The 21,254-nt window shown below is 36.4% G+C and overlaps 1 protein-coding gene across 13 annotated transcripts in view; it reads right to left on the reverse strand.

Annotated features, from left to right (window-relative positions):
* Window positions 1-13,034, reverse strand: part of PPFIA2 (PPFI scaffold protein A2) — a 456,741-nt gene extending 443,707 nt beyond the window's left edge. For 2 of the 13 annotated variants that reach the window (XM_088801002.1, XM_074325352.2), the window contains exons 1-2: window positions 11,797-12,155; window positions 7,311-7,561 (exon numbers count right to left, since the gene is read on the reverse strand). In XM_088801002.1, coding sequence (XP_088657128.1) covers window positions 7,311-7,559 — 249 coding nt within the window. In that variant the 5' untranslated portion in view covers window positions 7,560-7,561; window positions 11,797-12,155. Of the gene's footprint in view, window positions 1-7,310; window positions 7,562-11,796; window positions 12,158-12,629 lie in introns of those variants that run through there. The other 11 variants (XM_074325354.2, XM_074325349.2, XM_074325362.2 and 8 more) reach the window with 8 other exon arrangements.
* Window positions 13,035-21,254: the final 8,220 nt, after the last annotated feature.

The following is a 21,254-nucleotide window of genomic DNA, read 5'->3' on the forward strand; positions in this document are numbered from 1 at the left end:
TTGGGTTTTGGTTTTCTGTTGTTGTTGTTGTTATTGTACTTGTCATCATTTTACTTTTAAATAATAGATTTTAATATGTTACCAAAAAGACATTTTTTTTGTGTGTGTGTGTGTGTGTGTGAGAGAGAGAGAGAGAGAGAGGGAGAGAGAGAGAAAGAGAGAGAGAGAGAGAGAGAGAGAGAGAGAGAGAGAGAGAGAGAGAGAGAGAGAAAGAGAGAGAAAGGAAGCTATTGAAAATAAAAGAGCAAAATAATAATAATAATTGAAGGAGGAGATAGGATGAGCGATCAAGAATTTAGAGGAAAGTATTAGTCCTAAACAGGACAGGCAATACTTAAAATTAGAGAACAAGTAAATAAAGGCAATTATGGGTGTAAATAAGTATATAGTGGTATGTGAGATGTGACAAAAGAATGAATATTGAAGGACAACATACATGGTATACTAGAAAAGGAATGGTTATGGAGAATTAAGAACATGGGAATTTCAAGATGAAATAACATTGCTTGGCACAAAGATGCAAGGGGCATGAAGAATGAAAGAGGATTAATAGATTTGCAAATATGCATCCATTGATAGCACATAGAAGTGTATTTTAGGAGAACGGTGATGATAGAAGCGTGAGTATAAGCGTTAAAAAAGAAAAGAGATATAAATAAAGAGATATAAATAATGAAAAATAAAGGCTATAGGTGAATAGCATTTCATTGGGCCAGGGGAAAAAATAGCTAACTGGTAGAAAGAAAAACACATTAAGAAAATAGAATGACTACAGTAAGAAGTAGCAAAAAATGCAGCATTTTTCTCTGACAGAAGCAATGGATAAAATGCTTCATACGGTGGCATTAAGTTTCACTGAAAAGAAGGGAGCTCATTCCAGATATTATCTTCTCATCACAATAGGAAGGGATCTTGTTTGACCTAGTAATCAAGGGACATGTAAGAGGAACCACTGAGGAAGTGGAGAATTTGGGAAACTTATTTAGCAAGAGTATCGTTTAGAACTAAAAGTAAATAAATAAATAAAAGGACTTCCAAAATTTAATAAAGATTGTGGAGAGTAAGGATGTTAGTGTTTCTAATGTGGGCTAGTGTTCATTACTACCCAGTAAAATTGTGCAGTTAAGGTTGGCTAAGGATAATAATGATGATATCTATGGTAATTATGACAGCATCCATAGTTGCATTAAACATTTATTGAGCATGTACTATCTATGAGGCATTGAATTGATCATTTGACATGTTCCAGCTCATTTATTTCTCATAATGATCCTATGAGGCAGGTTCTATCATCATTTGAATTAACTACTTTGACCAAGGTTATAGAGCTAATAAGTAGCAAGCCAAAAAGATACCTAAGTCGATTGCCTTCAAAGTAAAAGTGACTTCTGTCACTCTCTTTATGTTTCACTTAAATATTTTGCATTTTAAAATGTCAAAATATAAACATATTCCTCGTCTCCACAGGTAGCCTCTTTTAATTTACTACCCCTTCAGAGTATATACTAGCATATCCCAATTTATGAAAGATACCTCCTGACATTTGATAATGTTCAAAGGTTTCGAAGCACATATACACATCTCTTTTCAGTCATTGCTGAGGGAAGATACCATCCCTCCTTCCAATTTCAGAGAAGGCAAGTTATTTAGCAGTAGATCCTCAGCTAGTGAATGGAAGGAATCCCATCCAAATTCAGATCTTCTGATTCAAGTCCAAAGCCTTGGCCATTCGGTTTATTACCAATCCTTGTTCCTTCTTTCTCCTCAATAGTCTTTCCATTTCTATTGTCTTTATTAGATTCAAGGTTCACAATCATATTTCAAATTCCCACACTTCAGGAGAACTATTAAATTATCATAATAAACTTTCCTTGACATAATAATGACCCAAATGTTTTCAGCTTACATTTGTGGTAGGATTACACTGATGGCCCCAGGCTTTATGCCTCCCTGTCAAATTTTGCCATGTAATTTTGTGTTGCTTTCCACTCTGTTTTTGGGCTTGGCCAAGTGATAGTACCAAAAAGACTCAAGCAGAAGCTTAAAGAGCACTTGCTTGTTTCTGCTTTGTTCTTATTCCTCTGCCATGATCATGAATAATCAGGCCTATTGCAGTATGAAACACATGCATAGAACTGAGAGGCCCCAGTTGGTCCAGCTGAGGCCATCTATATCGGACAATGGCCAGTTAACATATAACTAACTGAGCCAACCTTTAGCTAACCAATGGCATAAGTGAGCCCAGCTACAATCATCCAATTCAAGACAAGATCAACTGTTTCATAAAGCCACACTTTTGCATGACAGTGAAGTTTTGTGTTGTTGGTTACATAGCGTTATTTTTGCAATAGATAGCTGATACATGAGTATTACATACTCTATCCTAAATCAAACAGCAGAATAATAGTCCATTATTATCTTAATTTGTCAACAGTTCACTCAAAATTCTACTGATTATCCTGTATACAAACTCTTGTCCTTAGCTGTCACCAAACATGTAAATAGGCCACACTCCTCCACTGACACTACAACCCTTCAATAAACCCTTCAATAAACAAATCTGTTATTCTCCTTATTTAATTCCTATTGTCTTCTTTAAGGAAAAAAAGGAAAAGAAAACAGCAATACTGCTAGTCCATCTGTCTCCTTGGTACAAATTGGGACCCCCAAGCCTAACCAAGAAAGCAGAGTACAGGCTGAACTTCTGTCCCCCAAATGTTCTTAAGCAGGGTCCTATGTATAACTCTACTGTCCCGCATAAAATACCCTTGAGTAGTTATTTCCAACCTTTTTCTTAAAAATACCTCTCTAATATCACTTCCCACATGAAACTTTCTGCGGTGAATAATATATCAATATTATAGCTCAAGTATTTTCAATACTTCTATAATCTTCTGGTACTATATTAATTTGCATCCATTCATATATATATATATATATATATATATATATATATACACACACACACATATATATATATATATATATACATATATTTTTTTTCCCCATATATATATATATATACTTCCCCCTAAGCAACTCTGTTCCTTAAGTTCTCTAGGAGACAAATTATATTCCTTTTTTCCTATCCCATTCACAAACATATGTAACCATTTAACAGGAGTAATACACAGAAGACCCTCAATATATGGTAAATAAGGTGCTAAGAATAAACTTTCATATATAACGACTTTTAGCAATGGAAAGTTCACTGCCCTTAACTTTTCTTTAAATATTCTGAATAAGCATATTAATAACTGACAGATATTTGTTTTCAAAATGTTAAAGACTATTTATTTTATCAATATTCCTAGTAAATTGTACTAAATGCTCACTGACATACATATATAGAAATTATTTTACATTTTGGCATTCTGCATAAATGAAACAAATACAAGCACTTTCATATTTAATGCTTTATTAATTAATTTTTACTTATATTATTTTGTCTACTCATCACAAACTACCCTGTGAGGTATTAGTATTAACCACTTTTTGTAGTATGGAAATCCAAAGTCCCGACTGAAGTTGATGATACACAGTAGAGTCACAATACAAAATATATCAAGTTTACTGCTCCTTCTACACCAAAACACATATGTATTTAGTTCTGTTTTTACTTTAAAAGCACTTAACTACTGGTACGCTAGGGTTGAGAGGGTTGTGGATGATTAACGTATGCTCCTGTTCTCAGGGAGCTTTTAGTCTAGATTGGTACACAGGCTCATAATCATATAATTTAGTAATAGTACGGTAAGTAATAAGAGTAAGGAACACAGAAAAAATGTATTTGGAGGGAGGGGTTCAGAGAGGATTAATGGAAGAGATAAAGTCTTGGTCAGGATGAGAAGTGAGCCAGAAAAAGAGATTGAGGAGGAATATTATGGGCAGAGAGATGACTACACATGAAAAAAAAAAAAGAGACTAGAATAGCATGAAGTTTGTGGGGACACTGCAAGCCATGCAATATTATGCCAGCATACAATGTGACACATTTGCCAAATTGGAAATGTTAGGAGAGAGAACAATGAAGAAGTTCAGGGCGAGGTGCAGAAAAACAGCATAGAATAGAGAAATTTGAGGATGACGTAGGAGATTAAAAACAGTATGGCCTGAAGTTGACCGAATTCTGAGATGAGGGAGAAAGCACCATCTATGAGGACGCTCAGGCATCTGGGTGAGGAATTCCAGCAGATTTGTTTGAGGAGTGGGAGGCTGAGTTTGAGGCACGCTGGATCTGAGGTTCTGTGGAATATTTAAACGAATCTGTGCATTATTAAGGTAGAAAAGTGAGTGTGTAGCTAGCTTGGAAACAATAGGCCTGATATGGAATAATGTGGGAGTATCAGTACTCTTCATACACATTGAAACCCAATCACATAATGAAAAACGAAACACTATAGGTACATACATTTTCTATGGTTAGGGTTGTTCAAATCATTGCTACATTTGTCCATAAAGGACTGATAGGCAAGAAAGTGACTAAAGCAAACTACCAAATCAACACGTAAAAGTACTGTATAGTCTACTTAAAACACAGTATGTCATAAAATTTGACTCTGCTTTGAATTCTCTCCCAGCTTTGTTAAAGTAATTTTCATTTTATGTTATTTTAGTAGTTTTCAATTTTATATGCCTTAGTTCTGCTTCAAAAATCACATTTATGGTAGTCATTTTCTCCATCGAGCTCAATGTCAAATGCAATGCCACCAAACAGTGAAGGTACATTGCTTACAAAATATTCAAAAATATTCAAAGATACCAATTAAAGGAAAACATTCCTCTATTAAATACAGAAAACCTATAGCCATTAAAGTACACATTAGGATGTTAAAAATTTGCTTTAAAAAAATGACTGGAAAATCACTGTCATAAGGACCTGTGCATTACTAGGAGTTTTCAACATTTATAATAGTAAAACACATACCAATACTGAAAAAATGTGTCAAAGTATTTGTAAAATGGATCGAAACCACATTCATCTAAATGTACAGGTTCCTAATGCCTAATATATAATTTCAAAACCTATACACTCTATAAACTAATATTTTATTTGTGTATTGCAAACTTAATTGGTGGCAAAACCAGATCTGCACTAACATGAGACATTTATAGTATTTATTTTTTCCACGCAATAGGAATATTCATAAGAATTCTCTTCATATATGAAATGTTAAGTATGGAGTGCTACCCAAAATTCGTCTGGAGGAGTGTTCCACAATATGCATTATATACATATAAAAAATGGGGGAAATTTTGAACTGTAAAACTACTAGCCTCAAGGAGTTTGGATAAGAGATGGTGCCGCAGTGTATAAATTTCAAAACTTAAAATTTTCGGTGGCATTATAATCTAGGTATTTAATACAACAGAATTGCCAGAATTAAATTTTTTTGCCCTTCTATCTTTAAGAAGATATTTATCTATACAATATCATTATGTATGAAAACATGTCTAGTCTTCCCCCCCCACCAAATATCTTGTTCTAGTACATTATTTTTACAACATTCCTTATGAGATAACCACTCACTTTCATACAAATACATAAAAAATTGAAAAAACCCAAATTCTTTTTAGAATCACTTTGATAGGGTTAAGATCCAAATGGACAGCATCAGGCTTGAATAAAATATAAGACGATAAATGTAGGAGGGATACATTCATATTCTTACACTTAGGACCAAAGAGTCAACTTACAGGAAGAATAGGGAAAATTGGAACACATGAGCATTTATGCAACTCAGTTATAAACTTCATTTGACTACTGTCCCAGGACATACTGAAAGCATGTTGAACTTGCCCCCAAACATAATACAATCCGAGGCTTCTCTAATGAAACACTCTATCCAGAAAGAGAAGTGATTGTCTCATTCTATGCTTGTCACAGAAGACAAGGAATGGTGTGATTGGTTCAGAGACCACACTTTAACAACAGCATTGACCAACTCAAATAATCATAGAAAGAGTAAGGCGTGATGGTTCGTTCTAGAAATCACCTTGTGCAGAACAATTGCAAAGACTGAAATGTCTAGCTTGAAAATGTGTAATTCTTAGTGAAGAAATTTGGTAGTTGTCTTTGAATGAATTAACTCATTCTGTGTAATTAAACAAACCAATGTACCAACAGGTGAGAGTTACTGGAAACATCATTGCATCTCACAAGACAAACTACCTGAAAATGAAAAAAACTGGGACAGGAGTTACCCATATAGGGTTATGGGATTACCTAATGGGGATGTGACAAAAGTGACCCTTTACATTCTGAAAGTGGTCAATATCTCAACATCACAGTGCAAATTAGTTCTAATACAGCTGGGTTTAGAATTTAAACAACTTTCATTATATAATTTTAATATTTATGAAGACAAAATATTTATAAGACATAATTTCATAGAGAGAGGTCAACTCTTCATTTATTGCTATACTGTCCTTAAAGCAGAGGGCCAATCAAACTTGTATTTACAAGAAAAAACACAGTGCTTTGGGGTGATTATTAAAAATCTCTTTCATATTCTATGCTTTTCTCAGACCTAAAATAAACACAATTATGCTATTCTTAAATAAGAAAATTGAATCTCATTATTAACTTTGTGTATATATAAGCTAGGAAGTCATTGAAATGTTATGTCCTTTTCTATAAAATAAGATGCTTGACAAAAAAATACTAAAAAAAAACTAATATAACAATTTTAAGTTTGTAAAATGGGGCTGAACTTTTGCTTTTTCTCCAATTTCCAAAATATTTTATTTAAAAAAGAAACTGGTGAAATGTTTTTTTGTTTTATTTTTGAGGGAAGAGGATAATACATCAATAACTCGAGAATTTTTAAGCAGGTGTTAGGCATTTTTAAAGAAAGACAAATTAAAAAAAATTAGGTAACAGACTTCCAAACAGCTATCATTTCCAGAGACAGAACACATAATTGAAAAAGAAAAGTAGCTATTTCCAAATATCATTATTGTCTTTAAGAAGCAAGAAAGAGAAACTCAACTACTCCCATATTCTGGTGATTAAAAGCTGATCAACAGGTGATATTCTACCCCCACCAAAACATACAGATAAAATTTTCAAAGAAAAGACCAGATAGAAACTCATGCGTCATACTTCCCATTACCAATGTACCATGATTTTGTTTGAGGCAAGGTTTCGTGTGAATTAATTTTCTATTCTTAAATTTTTGTCACCCAAACATGCATATCATATATTTTAAAGGGAAAAGTCATTATAAAAATGGGAATAAAGCAAAGCTTATTTGTCTTATCACATTTTCAATTGCAATAAGAAGGGTAAATGCTACCAGGAAGCATACCTGTGGCAGGGCTGAATTGAGCTGTCTCTGGAGCGAATCTCTGTCGTAGATGACATCCTGTAGTCTTTGCTGAGCAAGTGAAAGACTTTCTTGGGTCTCCCGGAGGGTGTCTAGAAGACGGTCCCTTTCATCTAGCATATTAACCATCAGCTGCTCAAAATGAGAGTCCGAGTCCGAGCCACTGCTTTGGGACCCCCTTTGGCTCATTGGGGTGTCCTCATTAATCGTGGGCATCACTTCACACATCATTGCTTAAAGAAAGTAAAGGGGAGGGAAGTCTCAGTAAAGAAATGGTTTCCAATAATGCCACCTAGCCCTCAACTCGCCAAATGCTTTGCAGCTCATTAGCCTAATTGTCTATTTGTCTCCTGCCCAACTACCCCAACTGCAACCAAGCTAAATATTTTGGCCTCAATGCAAAATGAATGATTCATTGACTTCCTTCAACCTACATGCTTTCTCTGATCATGACAATCCACATATCTCCTACAAAATACAGTTTGTTTTCACCTACTGCTCAAAGTTTAGTTTAGTTTTGTTTTCATGATTTATCCCACCTAATTCAATTTATAGTAATGCGCTGTTATTATTATTATATTTATTAATTGATCACCTTTCTTCCCCTGTAAGTTTACAAATCCCTCATAATACCTCCATCTTACCCTAATTTGTTATATTGTTAACAGCAAGCACATTAAGTCTGGCACTTACTCAATGGGTGGATAGAAAATGATTTTTGAATGACTTGAATAATTGAATGAATAAATGTTCACTTTTTTTAAAAAGTCCACAAACGACTGAGTATTTTTTAAGTAATAATCAGCTTTTACAGTTTTACTTTATCAACAGATTTTTTTTCATACCAACTAGTTTAAAGCTTCTTGACTTTACAACTCCCATTTTATTATTGTTGTATGCTCTCTGAATTCCTACAGTAGTCTACACAGAGTAGAGTGACTGAATTATATATAAGCTTTATGAAACAGACTGAGGTGCATAAATATGTTTAGGTGAATATACTACTAATTATACTTAATAGTCCTTTGTTTCCTGTGAGCTAGCTGCATTGTCTGGTTTCCATTCAAACAACATAAACTAACACTCTCTCAAATGTTCCACAAAACAGATGCCATAAATTACATTAGCTAATGTAGTAACTTCACATCTCAGCTGCTAATCAGAGGCTCCCGGTTATGAAATAAATGAAGTGCTCAGAATAGTTTTTAAAGCATTTATTAATTTGATTTAAAATTGACAACACAAACATTAGGATGTAACACTGATCTATAGTTGACATTTTAAAAATCAGAAAATATCTCATTTTCTTTTGTACCCTTTAATATTTCCAAAAGAATCAAACCCATCTTAATTTCAGTTGCTGTCCTGAGGCCAGGAGCTATTAATTAGAGGACTTGGTTTTGCAGAAGGCTGATGTGGAGAAAAGCTGGTTTGGCTGTTGATCCTACAGCATTCTTTGGTTTTCTAATGCAAGGTCAATTCATTTTTCAGCCTACATATTCCTGTCCTTGGGGAATATATTTCTGGTGATATTTTCAAATAAAATGTCAAGACTTAACAGCTCAATAGTTAATTACTTTTTATGTGATTCTTCTTATAAATTGAGTTATTGAGGAGAAAAATTCAATTATCTGTGAATGATTTGGTCAGGACCCACTGAAAACTAGGAGAAACTTTTAGATAGATAAAGGGAAAGTATTTTGTGACTGATGTCTTGTTTAAAAAAATTAAGGAGGTGATTTTAGAATAAAGATAATACTTTGAATTATTGAGCATCACTCAAAACACTGGGCCACCAGAAGGTAAGAATTTGACTTGTTCAATTTCCTGTTTACCCTAAAATAAATAACAGAATAGATACATAGGGTGTATTTATGCACATGTGTGTGCACACACACAGGATGACTATTGTTAAACACGATGAAAATATAATATTTTATATTTTACTCAAGTTGAATTTTATACAAACACTATCACAGAGATGGAAGAAAGAGATTCTTTTCCAACTGCTACAAATTTTCTTTACATTAATTGGAAAGGAATTGGAAAACAAAATAAATGTTCCAATACATTTGAATATTTAAAACAATTACTTTACATGCCATGCATGAAATACACACTCTGAACAGCTGTGTCATTCTGAGAAATAATTACCAGGAGCTAGTATGTTTCTTTTTTATATTTAAGGTTACAACAAAATAACTGGAAGAGCAAATGGCAGCAAAGTGACAATTTGTGCCAAAACACTTGCAAGGTTTAAATTTTAGGGTTACTTAAACATTCATAAATCTGTATTTTCACTCATATCCTTCTTGAAAGGAAGCCATTAGCCTGTCTTCACGCAGGATTACTTATAACAACTTTAAATTCCCAGGAAAAACATAACTGCAGTGATTACCTCGGCTACAATTTTCTCCTGAATATACTAACCTAACTCTAACAAAGGCTTATCGTCACCATGGCTCTTAGATCACTATCTCAAACTTTAGGCTCTTAGATTACTATCAAAGCTGGTCTTTGGCATAGTCAGTCCAAAGATGCTAGGATGAGAAGCAGCTTAGGCACTTAGAAAGTCTATTAAATCTACACTCTAAAGAACTTTATTCAATTTCACTTTTGTAGCATGTGAACCAGAGCAAGTCACTTCACCTGTCAAAACTTGAGTATTCTCTTTTGTAAAGTAGGGATAATAATCCATGCTAAAAACAAACAAACAAACAAACAAACAAAAACCAAGCCTGTTGTAAAACTCTGATAGGATACCTGACTGAGATCACACAGTAAAATGATACAGAGCTATTACATATTCAAGTATTTATTTCTATCATAAAGTGACCAACGTTCACCTTTTCAGAAAGAATATTTTACCTTTGTGATTCACCCTGCTTCTATGCCTAAAGGTTTAATTCCAGTGAGTACTGTGAACTCTGCAAACCCAACTTAAAAACATCAAACTATGCAAAACTTATTTAGGAAATAAGATGAATATATGCTGCTTTTCTTCACCAACAGTCAACCCAAATAAGTAAATCTAATATCTTCTCAACAAAACTAGAGGGAAAAAAATGTTTCTGCAAAAAATAAGACCACTTTCATGAAATTACCTTAGTTTCTTACAGCAGAACTCAAATTCTGTTTAATATATATTACAAAATACTTGTATATTCCTTAAAATATCTTATAACCTATTTCATTAATGCACATTTTAGGTATTAAAACCAATTAAAAATCTATATTCAGTATAAGAGTTAAACACCCTCTTACAGAATGGATGACATCTGAAGCAACCTGGACAGTCCAGAAGGCTATGGTCATTGAACATCCAGTGCATTTAATCCTCATATACCACTTTTAACTTTTGTAATAATTTTAAACATTAAAACTGCATTGTATCACATAATTCCTGAAAAAACAGGAAGGACATACTAACAGTTTGCTTTGATATTTGCCTTATCTCCTTCTCCCCAAAGTCAATTGGGGACATGAATTATGTTAGCCTTTACTATATGAGGCTGCCTTGTTCATGAAATAAACGAAGATTTCAAAACCTACTAGAGATTATTTGTTGTGACAGGAAAAATTAAGAATAAACCTGATTGGTTTAATTATCCCATTGTTTAAATTTAGCTTAAAGAATTTTATACAAGGAAAACCAACTCCCTTTTTCTTAGCACATAACCTTGACTGTCTTCTAAATCTCTCAAATTTCAAAAAAAAAAAGTTTTGAACTGGAGACATTACCCAGGGCCTTCAGGATCCAATATGTTTCTTAGAATTATGTCCTCTAAGTAGTATCTATTCAGATGTAATAGTGCTACAAAAGGCTTTTTTTTTCTGTCAATGAATCACTTTATACAGGCAGATCATTAGGATTTAGACCCTAGAGCAGGCAAAGATGCAATTATTCTTGGTAGTTAGTTCCTTCTGCAAAGATTTAGTCTTAAGAACTAGTCCAGCTCCATCTCAGTTAACGCACAGAAAAGTAATTAGGTGAGAGAGATCCTAGCCATTGTCTGATTACATTACATGAATATTCCTCCTCCTATTTAACTCTTTGAAATCCCCTGTCCTCAAGAAATATTATTATCACCTCTAATGGAAGCATTTGACACTTCCTTTACCCCATTGCATTTACAGATGGCTGAAGAGCCAGCTCACCCCACATGGCTGGACAGTTATCTTTCAGCCACACCCCCCACCACCCTGGAGAAGTTGACTTCATCATTTCCACACTAAAATCCTTCATCCTGCCCAAGAGGAGAGAGCCAAGTAGGGAGGAGGTAGAGAAATAGGAGGAGGGATAGGAGGCGGGTAGAAAGCAAAAGGTACGGAACAGTAATTGGCAAGGAGGAATTTGCATCTCATCTTCCCTGGGGGCGGGGTGGGGCCGGGGGCGGGCGGGGGGGGGGCGGGAAGTAAAAAAATAAAGTGGAAGGGAAACCTTGTAACTCAAATACAGTTTCTGTACCTAATGCCTGTAATTTCGGGTCCTGCTTCTTCAATTGATCAATGACAACCGCAGTCTCCTGCTTGAAGAGAGGAGAGGTTCACGCCGGGCACTCCTGGACCATTTCCCTAGCAACGGGAGGAGAAAGGCAGCTTAGACACTGGCGTGCCCCGGCGCCCTCCCGGAACGAGCTCGGGCTCGGTGGAGTGGCAGCATCTCGGCATCTTCCCCGCGGCTCCGTCAGCAGCCAAAAGGAGAAGCGTCCATCGGAAAAATGGCATATTACAAATTTTGCTTTGGGAAGCAGAGCTCGGTTCAGACCATTGTCAAAGGGAGGAGAGGGGGAGGCGGTTCTTAAAGCAGCAGCGGCCCCTTTGCCGGAGCAGACGCAGCTCCCCGCGTGCAGCTGGAGACTGGGGGCCGGGAGCCGGGAACCCGGGGCTGGGTTTGACTGTAGAAACTTAACCTAGCGGCGCTGCTCCGGTTACGCGCCCAGGCCACCCGGAGGGTATCTCTCTAAACGCGAGCTTTGGGAAAAGGCGTGAGGAATAGCTGGAAGGAGAGTTCTCCATCTGGTCCCCCACCCAGAGCCCCTCCGGAGTTTATGGCTAACGCTGGGAGTTGGGAAGCTAAAGGGAAGCGAGTCCCTAGGGATGCGAGAAGCAGGACAGGTCCCCTCCTGGCACCCATCCTATTTCCGCGCTAGGGTGTCTCATTTCACTTAAAATAGACACTTCTATTCCAGAAACGCAAGCGCTCAGCTCCCTCTCCCCACCCCAACACACACACACAGTTTCTCCTCCCAGCCTCTTTGCAAGCCGCGATGCTTGCATCAGTCGGCCGGCAGAACCAACCTGCTGGGAGCCGGTGCGGATGCTACAGCATCTTCTCTCCTCCCTTGCCTCGTGCTGTTGCCGCCGCTCCTCCTCCTGGGTCTCTCCCCCCTCCTTCTCCTTGGCAGCCGCCACCTCCTCTTCCTCTGGAACAAGGGCTTCCCCTGGAAGCTGCTGCAGTGGTTTCCACCGGCCCTTAAATAAATTCTGAAGTAATCACGTCTTTGCTCTCCTCCTCACGCACACGCGCTCGCGGATACACACGACTACCCAAAGCCGCCGCCGGGCTGCTGGGGCTCGCGCGGGTCCCAGTGCCCCAGGCCGAGGCAAGGGTTGGGGATGGGCAGGTGTGGGAAGAGGGGATGCTGTTCCTCGCCGGGGCTTGCCACCCACACGACGTTCGTTACGGGAAAGTTACGTGTGTAGGCCAGCGCTGCCTGGGAGGTGAATGGGCTTGGGCACCTTCTGGCTTCCTGGCCTTCCGTGCTTGTCATTTCTTTACGCGGCTTCCTTCTCCCAGGACTAGGGCATGGTAGTCATGCTTGTAAAAACCTGAGTCAATCTAGGGTGTGGCGGCATCTGTCACTTTTCATTACTTCTACAGCCCTCCACCATTCATTGCTTTGGCGATGAGGATTGTTTGTTAAGTACTCCCTGCCCTAGCGAATTTTAGCTTTGAGGTGTCTGGCTTCCATCGCGTTCCAGTTCCCCTGTACGTGCACATCCCTTTACCTAGTTAGCTCTGCTCCTTCCGCTGCTATCCATTCATACAGACCCTTCCCGTTCGGAAAAAAAAAGAAGCAGAAGACCAAACCAGTACCTACTCTAAGCAAAAAAGGAAACATTTCAGGGAGGAAAATTCACATATCCTAGTTCTAGAGAAAAGAAAGCGGGTGTGCAGGAGGGAATTGGAAGAAGTGTTAAACACTGGGAATAATTTGGGGGTTAATGCAAGTACCTTCAGTACATCGTGAAAGAAATCCAAAAGGTATATTTCACTTTTGTGTAAAGAAAAGTGAAAGCTAACTAAAGAAACAATATTCAAATACCAGCTCCCTTAAATTAAGTACGATATTCAATAAACCGGTCTTTCATTCTGGGGGGTAGTATTTAATTCAGTTAGTGACTCCACAGGGAAGTGTGAAGTCAAGCTCATGTTTTTACCCTCTTCCTTGCTAGACTGTTACTCAAATTCTGCATCACAAGATAATCCTAAAAGAATTAACTATAAGAACAATATGAAGATACATGAGATGTCAACTGGAACACTGTTCTCTAACATAATGTGCATATAGATCACTTATGGATCTTGTTAGATTGTAGATTCTGATTCACTAGGACTGGGGCAAACCCTAAGATTCTGTACTTTTAACAGTTCCCAGATGGGACCACATTTTGAACAGCGAGGATCTGGACTACCCAGTCAACCCACCAGTTGATGTGACTTAAACTCTTAGCCATAAGAACCCATTAAGTCACAAGGCAGCCCTGACCATTTTCAAGTAGATTTGATTATATAATAGCCTTATCATATTAATCAGATAGCAATACTCTTCTAAATTTCACTCCCTGGAATTCACCGGAAGACATAAAATGTCCTTATACAGGAAAGACCTAGACATTTTTAAAGACAATTAATATGTCTTTTTCTCCAAGAATTGCTTCCTTATTAAACCTTGGTTCTAATTGCCTTGGTAATCAACATTTGTAAAGCACAGGCTCAGGTGGTCTTACCAATTTCCAAGAAGAGTTGATTTGCTTGAGTCCCCTTCGCATATCAAATAAAAGTTTTAATTCTAAGTCTAGCCCCCACATTCAATTGACACAACAGTTGAAAGGCTACCCCATAGTTGATATCACAGAAAGGAAAAATCTGATAATAGAGGGCAGGAAATAGTCATGGAGTAAAGGTTATTTTATTAAGAAGACACAGTCTTCATGGTTACTCTCAGCTTAGAAACTATATGTTCTAATGTTATCACCTCACCCTTAATACCATCAAAAAAGAGTGTAAGTAACATTTTCTATCAAATAGAGGCATTTTTTAAGAAACAATTTTGCAGAAAGCATCAGGTGAACCAATTCACATGAGAAGAGTCACTCCCTGCACTTATTTTTCTAGCTTAGTGGCCCTCTAATTTGGCATGCAAGAGTGTCCAAAGGGCTGTTATGACACAGATTTCTGGGCTCCTCCCAACAGTTTCAGACTCAGTAGGTCTGTGGCTGGCCAGATATTTTGCCTTTCTAACAAGTTCCTATGTAATACTAATATTGCCAGCCCAGAAATCCCACTTTGAGGACCACTGCTTGAATAACTTTGAAGAAATTTGGAAAGAAATTAAGTACAGAACAAGAAAAACAGCTGAGAAATATTTTGCCTTTGAGCCAAAAAGTCTCTTATACAAATATAAAAACAATTATTATGCTGAGGTTATAATCTGCTCCTACTAGTTTTTGATAGCCAAGGGTCAATGATTAAGATGAAATTTGCTTACATCCTAAAGAGTCAACTAAGTTTAGGGAGAGGTAGTGGAAGCCACCTCTTTCATTAATTAGTCTTAGAATCTAACATCAGTGAAAGAAAGGATTTAGTCTACAGAAGCATGCGATATTGTTAGCCACACTTACTAATGCTTCCACTGCACATTTCATTTCAAATATGAGCTTTTTGTCTATATATTCTTTTAACTGAAGAATGCCATACAACTACTTTCATTTTTGCTATGATGGCTAGTGCTTCCATCTCTTTAGATATTCTGAATATTGCATGGTATATTAATAATATGATAGTAATAATAAAAAGAACTTGTTTTATTGAAGTCATGGATAGTTTTGTTTGTAAAGATAAGGTTTGCCAAAGTCAAGCACAAAAGAAAATGGATAATTAAGCATGGGCCATAACAATAACAAAGATTTATTGAGACTAAGTGGCAGCAATTTTTCTTTTAAGTGCAAGGATAATTTTCATGCAAAATGAAAGCAAGTAATATTAGCTGCACCAGACATGTTGATATATAACACCCCATTTCAAATGTATAGTTACCCATTTATGAAAATATTTTGCCTAAAGTTACAACAGTTTACATTAACATTATAAAACAATTAAGTGACATTTTCTACACTTATGCTTACTGCTGAATTTAAAATTTAGGATGGATTTGAATAGATAATAGAAGTGACTCCCACATACACTTTACCTATAGTCTTGTGGGAACGTGAGTTTTATTTTATTTTCATTGAACATTAAAGCCATGCAATTTTATTACATTATATTATTTAGAATAGGCAACAACCACCCCCCTCCCCAAATATATATTGGTCTCCAACTGAAGACCATTTTTCACTTTCTCAATATTTCAATTGGTCAGTGGGCTACTTTCTTCCTAGCAGTAATTTAGGCTCCTTTTTGTCTGATTCCTGCTATCGTTGAGTTTTTCATCCAAATAGTAGGAAGAAAGAAGGGCTGGAATAAACACACCCATTTCTAAAATCCTTGGTCCAAAAGTGACACATGCTTTTCTCATATTCCACTGATGAGAACAACTCACATGGTAATATCCAATTACAAGAGAGGCTTGGAAACTAGTCTAGCCTTAAGGCTGGAAGAAGATTAAAGAGGCTTTTTGTAAAAACTTCACCAATTTCTCTCATGATATTGTTTGTGAAAGTAATGAAAACAAAAGTCATGTAGAAAATATGTTAAACTATCTGTTATGCATACATTTAAAAAATGATTAAATGCAATTAATTGGAATAAATGATCATAAAATGACTACCCAATTCTATCACAAATAGCATTATTTACTATGTAGGTTTTGTGTTTATTTTTTATGCTACACATTACTCCTCTCACCTGTCCAGAAAAGCATACTACAGAATATAAAAGCTACCCTAAGCACATAGTAGTTGCTGACTCTTGCGCCTCCAAATGTATAAGCATGAATTCTCACAAGATAAAATGTTGTGAAAGGTTACATTAATCAGCTTTTATCTATGCATTTATATGGGATTACTGTAAAATGTAGCGATTTGACAAATAGTCACTGAGATTTCAACTCATAACTAAGAGTACCTTTGTGTTATAGAAGAGCAAAAACTGTTTGTTATTTTTTGAAGTCAAGGTGTGATAAGAGAAGACAAGTTTCAGAGAATTTTATTTTGCATTATTCAATGCTATCTGACATCAATCTGAGAGCAATACAAGGGCACTGAAAACAAATAAAATAGTGATGCCTTCTGAAATAACTTTTTCTTCTTTTTAAAGGAAAAATAATATATCATAAGAAAAAATCATTTGTGTTCCTCTTTTGCCTTCTATGAGATAAACTACTAAGAGAAAAAAGGACATTCTAATTATAGTAAGCATTTGTTTCTACCCAGGGAGGAAATTTATTTTAACATAAAGCCTCATAATAAAGGCTTTCATTTTTGCCTTCGCTCTACTTCAGGGAACCTCACTTTGTAATTAAAAAATCATGCAATTTTATGCTGGGAGTTCTAATCTAACTCCAATCTTACAGATAGGTAAAATAAAACTCAGTAGTATTAATGCCGAGGTTTCCCAACTGAAGAAGCGAGGCAGGAACTGCTTGACTTTAGATACCTACTTTTTAATTTTCTTATCAAATATATATCTTTCAAAATTTGACTCAAAATTATTTATGATTACCTAATTAGTTTGATCATTGACATCACTGATACCAAGCCAATATTTCTTTGAATCAACTGGCAATGAAAATAAAGTAGATGAAGTTGAAATCAGTGATTATGCTGTTCTTTAGAGAAGAAATCATTGGGGAAAAAAGTCACTAACATGAAAATGAGGTTTTCTTTAGTGTTCACCATTTAAGTCATGTGTAAGCAGTCATGGATAGTAAATTAAACAATGAAAATAACTGATAAGGATAATCCTAATTTGGGATCTAGTTTGAAGATCCATAGAGCAGTGAAAAACATAAATGTATGTTTTACAAAGACTGTTAATAGAAGACAGCATCCTCAATGCTAAATTAATAAGAATAATTTCATGATAAAAAGTCAAGATAGTACATGTCATATAGAAAACTCTCGTTAAAATGACAGCTACATGTAATGTCTTTAGCACTTGACTCTTGACTTCTGTTCAGTCCTAAATGGGGTAAAATCAAATTCGTATCTCCTGAATACAGAGGGATGAGTCAAGACCAGGTAGGGAAGTTGCAAGTGTTCTGGCATGTATTACTGAGTAAAAATTACTCCAAAATTTAGCAACTTAAAACAACAATTATTTTCCTATTTATCATGGTATCAGTGGATCAGGAATTTGAAACTAGTTTGTCTAAGTAGTTCTGGCTTGGACTCTCTCATGTGGTATGACAATGGCTAGGCCCGAAAGAGTGGAGGTGCAGATAGTTAAAGGAGCTAGGGCTGACCAGGAGAGCTCTCTCTCTCTCTCTCTCTCTCTCTCTCTCTCTCTCTCTCTCTCTCTCTCTCTCTCTCTCTCTCTCTCTCCCTCTCTTTCTCTCTCATCTATCTATCTATCTATCTATCTATCTATCTATCTATCTATCGATCTATCTATCTATCATCCATCCATCCATCCATCCATCCATCCATCCATCCATCCATCCATCCATCCATCTATCTATCTATCTATCTATCTATCTATCTATCTATCTATCTATCTATCTATCCTTCCATCTATCCACCCATCTATCTCCCTTATCTTATGGCTTCTCCATGTGATATTGCTAAATGGGATAGTTTGGGCTTTCTCACAGCATGGCAACCTAAGAGCAGTCATACATGGCAGCAGAAGTCAAAAGCAAATAGTGAACAAGTCAAAATCTGCTTCATTTTTTATGACCTAGCTCTACAAGTCACATAGTATCACTTCTACCATACTCCCTTATTGGTTTCAATAACAAGCCCTCTTGGTTTCAAGGGGAAGAAATATAGACTGTGTGCTGCACCCACCCCACTTCGCAATGGGAGGAGCATCAAAATCACATGTTAAGAAGAGCATGTTGAAAACATTTTTTAAAAAAAGCACAATCAGCCACAGCAGCCCACCCTTGTGAAATGTACATTTGTTATCGAAAATATTCAGTTATATTAGATGAATGAGTTTACAGTTTTAAAATGTAGGCAAAGTTTTTTAAATGTTTTAAGAATCACTAAGTAGCTGATAAGCAAAATGTTTGTTAGACGTGGGCAGAATTCATGGAAATTAAGTATAAGATAAGTAGAAAGCAGATAGTGTGTATGTCAAACATAGACAGAAAGGGATGGAAAGATGAGACACCTAGGTAATATATATTTATAATATGTAAATATACCTAAGAATAAATATGTAAGAGCCTATAACTATTCAGGATACAGTAGATATACATTAAAAATGATCATTCTTGAGGACTTTATTTGGCCATCCATCAGTGGCTTCAATTATGACCCTATATTATATGTCCTCTGCTAAGAACACAAATAAAACCCACGGCTGTTCGCTAGGCTAATTGGAGAGCTACATCTATTGGATAGGTGTATTTGCTCCTGCATCATTTTAGTAGAACAAGTATGTGTATTTGACCCAGAGTGTCTTCTGCCTGTTGACTCAAACTTCACCTCTGGCCCGTATAGCCATGCCATCAGTGTGGGAAGCTTAATGTGGCAGAAAGAGGAACAAAACATTTGGGCATTGCATAACCCAGGATTCAGAGAGTGCTGTCCTTCCACACCTTATCATAGGTTGACTACTTGCTTTTGACTTCTGCTGCCATGTCTGACGGCCCTTAGGCTGCCATGCTGTGAGAAAGCCCAAACTATCCCTTATCATATGTGTGTTATTATTGTACCTTCTCATGTCTGTTAACCTAGCCTATCTCTTTTCCCTTGTTTCTGTGTATTTTTAATAGATTTGATAAAATATATGATTTGAATATTTTATTACATTCTGTGAGCTTTTCTATTTCATGACCTTCGGGATAACTTGTTGATAATGTATTTGGAGGCTACCATTGTACCAAGGTGATGTCCCATATGACACTTTATCGTGGAAAGTGGGAAGCAAACTGTGTTCTTTATAACCCAAATATTTTTCAAGTATTATCTCCATGGATCCCCCCAAACATACAAACAAACAAACAAAACAAAACCCCCAAACCCTGATACTAACCAACCAGTTGGTGTCAGCCAACTGGATACTCCCTGGGATCTCTGAATCCCATTCAGCCATGGAACCTAATATCATCTCAAAGATATGTAAGCTGTGGCAGACAGCTATCACCAAATGATGCCAAACTGCAACTGGGTCCAGGTTAGATTTGTGTAGGGGAACCAGAACTTGGGCTCCTGGCAAGCTGGAATAAAAGCTCACTAAGATCCTTTGATTAATCTTGAAATTATTCAAATCTGCACATTATGTCATTAAATTTAATTTAGTAATAATTTCACCATAGTTAGTAAATATCTGTTACAGTATACACCTCTGTGTTATTTTCTTTTCATTCATTTTTCTACTCAATTTTACAATTTGGGGGTTATACGAGGTCTGACAACTCAGTTTGTGAACTCACCCTAGAAAAAGTGCTACCTACCTCATTGCTGGATATCACTATGGTCACCTTTGAAGTACTCCCCTAGAGAAGCTATGCACCGATGCCAGTGCCTAGTCCACCCTTCAAAGCAATTTTGGAACTCTTTTTCTGGAATGGCCATCAGAGCTGTCATCATATTACCCTTGATGTCCTGAATGTCATCAAAATGTCTTCCTTTCACTATTTCCTTTATCTTCAGGTAAAGAAAGAAATCATTGGGGGTCAGATCAGGTGAGTAGGGAAGGTGTTCCAGTACATTTGTTTGTTTCCTGGTTAGTTATTTGTTTCCTCACAGCCAGTGCTGTGTGAGCTGGTGCGTCGTCATGATGCAAGAGCCGTGAATCGTTGGTGAAAAGTTCAGGTCGTCTAACTTTTTCACGCAGCCTTTTCATCACTTCCAGATAGCAAATTTGGTTGTGTTTGTCCAGTTGGTACAAATTCATAATGAATAACCCCTCTGATATCAAAAAAGGTTAGTAATGTCATTGAAAGAAGTTCACAAACTTAATTATCTTACCTCATAAAATTGGTCTTTGGGTATTGAAACATATTTTACAATATATTTGTACATAAGTTATTTATAATTCTAGGTGTCCCTGCATCATCTGTGAACCAGCTGTGCAGAGAGTCAGGAGTCTCACAATGTGATAAGAGATGTAGTGAAGCTGAAATGGGAGTACAAAGAAGAACCATCTAATCTATTTATGGGAAATTAGAACTGAGGATGAAGAGGCTTTACTAAGTACATTTCTGAATGAATGATTTGAAAGTGTAAAATTAACCACAAATATACAGAGGCAGATAAACTACAGCTTACATATATTATAGTTTATCTGTATGCAAGGGGATGGCTTCTGTGTATAGATGAGGGAGGGTTAGACTGAAAGAAGAGAATGAACATCTAAGACTATATGTAAAAGAACATGTAAACTTTGTTAAAGTGCTTAAAATTTATGCTGAGGGATATAAGGAGCCCAGGAAAGTTTTAAATCAAGGAAAGTTAGAACATATTTGGAAGGAGCGGGATAAACATTGGTAGATAAGAAGAAAGCTATAGGTAAAATATGAAGATTGA

This window comes from Rhinolophus sinicus, chromosome 1, assembly GCF_057876585.1.
Source record: "Rhinolophus sinicus isolate RSI-liver-muscle chromosome 1, RSI-T2T, whole genome shotgun sequence".
NCBI classification, from domain to species: domain Eukaryota; kingdom Metazoa; phylum Chordata; class Mammalia; order Chiroptera; family Rhinolophidae; genus Rhinolophus; species Rhinolophus sinicus.